We start from the raw sequence: 3,675 nt of genomic DNA, 5'->3' as shown, positions 1-3,675 counted from the left end.
TCTAGGAGTTGTCAGCACAGAGATGACTATTGAACCCATAGAAGTTGGTGCAATAAAGTGAGATAATGAAGAAAGAAAAGAAGGTTTAGGGCAGAGTCACCTAAAGAAAATCTCTGGAAACTAGCTTTGTCTCTAATGCTGATGTCACCTTTCACTTCCTCCACGCAGGCCATATAGTTTAAGCCTATGTCAAACCCCTCAGAGCCTGGCTTTCCATGCTTTTCACTGCATGGCTGCTCATCACAAACTATTTTTGCTCTCTTTTTATGAATTTGTGTTTCCAAGTTTGCCACTCCTGAATCCCATTCAGAGAGCCTAGACTGTTGTAGAGCCAAACCAACAACTCAGGTCACAAAAAGAAACTGAATGGCCTTTCTTGTCCTCAGCTAGGGACCCAAACACTCCCCTTCATCAGAGTGCTATGCCATGGCACCAGCTATCAAAGACAGATTACATACATATACACATGATAGCAAATAGAAGATAGATGACAGATAGAAAAGAAAGATAGTAGATAAATAGATGATAGTAAATAGTAGATAAATGATAGATAACGGATTGATAGAGATATCATAGGTAGATGACAAATGGTAAGAAATATAGTTAGTAAATAGATAATAAGTAGTTAAGAAAAATGGGTAGATAATAAAGATAAGAAGATAGTAGATTGTAGCTAGATAGTAGATAGACAGTGGAGAGATTAGATAAATAGTAATAGGTAGATAATTTGATAGATAAGGCCTTTAAAGTAATTACCATGTGCCAGGTGTAACATTTAAAAATGTTCAAGAAACATAAATTCTGGGTAATTTAATAATTTTATTAATACTGCCAGCATTTTAATAAAAGGATGGTCATTTGACTATCTCTCTTAGACCTAAGATAATCCTGGCAGTGGGCTCACAACTTACATGACTTCTGGAAGAGGCATATTCCCCAGGGTGGCAATAAACTCTGATTGGTTAACAACTAATGAGAGAATGAATATCACAATGAGGAGTTGGACCTGAACTTTGATTACATCATTTAATTCTTAAGCTAGCCCAAACTTGGGCAATCTATTCACAGAATTTATTCCCATTCCAACCTGATTTTGACAACAACACAATGGTTGCCCACTTCAGTGGGGTCTGGGTTGAGGAGAAATTTAACTCAACCTTCAGAGACTGAGGTTTTGAAATGGGGATAAAAGCAAAAGGGGAAATCTGAATCTCCCCAAATCATTGGTTACTAATAATCATTTCTCTCACAGGCACTGTGCTAAGCACTGGAAATACAAATACAAGCAAACAAGACAGTCTGTACCTTCAGGGTACTCTAACAGGGGAAGACAACATGTATAGGGTAGCTGGAAAGGAGAAGGGTGGCTAGGGTCCCTTTCTAAAATGATAGCACCAGGGAGGAAGGCTCCTATCAGGAGAGCAGAGTCTCAGGGTGAAAGCTATTTCCAGGGTAGCAAAAAAAAAAAAAACAGAAGAGGAGGAGGAAAAGGACTGAGGATAGGGTCAAGGAAAGTGCCTAGGTCCATTCGCTTGAAGGAGAAAAATTCAAACAATTCTGCCCATACCTGAACTAGAGGAAGGGTTTTTAGGTGAGGCTTCTGCTAGAGAGCAGCATTGGTATACAAATATCAAAATGGTTTGCCTTTAGTATTGTTCATTATTCACTATTCAGGGTATAGGAGGGAAAACATTGGTGAGATTCAAACAGTAAATTAGTAGTTTGGCTGCAGTGGTCTGGTGCTTTTTAAAGTTGCATGCAGCAATTGGCTACCCCTGGGAGAAGCAGCCAGTAGCCCATACGGCATGTCTATGCTCCCTGGGTGTCTGTGTATGGGGCCACACACGACTGCATTATTTAACTTTTATGAGTCTATATCTTGACTCTGGAGTCAAAAAAAGGATCTGAGTGGTGAGAACCCTGTCTGGCCCTCATTAGTAATCCCCCCCATTCTCAAGGAAGGGATGCCTAATAGTGGGAACCAAGGTGTAGGGTATGTGTAGTTATTTTTTTAAATAACGAATGCAGGTACAAACACATTATCAGTATATTTTCATTGCCTCCTGCACCCCAATAGCTGGACAAGGTCATTTCACAGCACAATAAAATTATACAGTATTGTTATAATCATTAGAATGGGAAACAATTTTATTTTTGCTAGGGTGGTGTGGGGTGGCATGGAATGGGAGAGGAAGAACTAATGATCTTCCTTTTGTTTATTCTCCTTGTTTGTTGAGGCACCAGAGATTCATACTTTCCTATTTGTAGTTCCTTTTAGATCGAAGTCAATGGCAACACAGATACCACCAGACTTCTCCATCTCAAAACAAATTAGCCCTATCCAGAATACAAGTGACTGCATGGACACAAAAGAGCTCTGGGATGTATTGTACAGTGTGCTACCAACATCGATCACTGTCATCTTTTGGGGGGGCTTACTAGGAAATATATTTGCCCTGTCCATCTTCCTCTTGCTCAGGAGACGTCTAACTGTGGCAGAAATTTACTTAACTAACTTGTCAGCATCTGACTTGGTGTTTGTCATGGGTTTGCCCTTCTGGGCAGAAAGTATCCAGGAGCAATTCGTTTGGCCATTTGGCCATGCTCTTTGCTACATCGTCAATGGAGTCGTCAAGGCCAATATGTTCATAAGCATCTTCTTGGTGGTGGCCATCAGCAGGGACCGGTATATTGCTCTGGTTCACACCATGAGCAGCCGGATACAACGCAGCCAGCGACAAGCCCAGATCATTTGTGTTTTCATCTGGTTCTTGGGTGGCCTCCTAAGTATCCCCACTTTTCTGTTCCGATCAGTGGAAATTGTCCCAGGTCTGAACATTTCGACCTGTATCCTTCAATTCCCCCATAGATTATGGTATTCTATCAGGATTATTGAACTGAGTGTGGCGGGCTTCATCCTCCCCCTCATTGCCATCATCTTCTTCAACTCTCAGATAATAACCTCCTTGAGAGGTCGAACTAAGACCAACATCAGGAGATCAGGAAAGACAAGGAACACTAAAGCCACCACTCTGATTCCTACCCTAGTGATTGTTTTTATAATATGCTGGACTCCATACCATTGCTTTGCTATCCTGGAATACCTATTCTGGATGAAAGCTGTCCAGGGCTGCTTCTGGGAAGAATTAATTGACCTGGGCTTGATATATGCCAATTTCTTTGCCTTCCTCAACAGTTGCCTGAATCCTGTGATTTATGTCTTTGTGGGGAAACTTTTTAGGGTCAGGGTTTGTGAAGCTTATAAGCAATGCACTACCAAGTGTTCTATGTAAGTGTATCCTTAGGATAGACAGAACAAACCTCTGCTTTTATTTGAGCCATTAAAACATTAGAAGGATTGTTGTTAGATTCTCATTGTTGCATTTTATTTTCTCCACATTGGAAAGAGGGCTCCCACTGGGTAAGGAACCATTTCCCTTTTCAAACCTATCAGGAAGTTCTCTGCATAGTAATGCTGCTCTCACTTTATGCTCTACATATCCACCCCCTCCACCTGCAGGCATTCTATCTTCCATTGTAGAAGCCATGGGGAGCTCAGAAATATGCCATCCAGATGTGGAATAGGACTAGGTTTTCTCATCACAGCTACTGTTGACACCACTGTGTGAGAAGGAGGCACCAGAACCCACAAAATAAGAATTCCCTGACCCATAG

General features: G+C 41.2%; 1 protein-coding gene across 1 annotated transcript in view; it reads left to right on the top strand.

Annotated features, from left to right (window-relative positions):
* The window catches only part of BDKRB1 (bradykinin receptor B1), a 14,337-nt gene extending 10,867 nt beyond the window's left edge, over positions 1-3,470 (top strand). The window contains exon 2 of the mRNA XM_069104202.1: positions 2,269-3,470. Within this exon, the coding sequence (XP_068960303.1) occupies positions 2,289-3,293 (1,005 nt within the window). The 5' untranslated portion in view covers positions 2,269-2,288 and the 3' untranslated portion in view covers positions 3,294-3,470. The remainder of the gene's footprint in view (positions 1-2,268) is intronic.
* Positions 3,471-3,675: the final 205 nt, after the last annotated feature.

The sequence above is a fragment of the Petaurus breviceps genome, unplaced genomic scaffold (assembly GCF_028583685.1).
Source record: "Petaurus breviceps papuanus isolate PSGF00001 unplaced genomic scaffold, PetGlider_PUasm1.0 685, whole genome shotgun sequence".
Taxonomy (NCBI): Eukaryota; Metazoa; Chordata; class Mammalia; order Diprotodontia; family Petauridae; genus Petaurus; species Petaurus breviceps.
The sequence above is the reverse complement of the archived record's forward strand: the minus strand, read 5'-3'. Positions and strand labels throughout refer to the sequence as shown.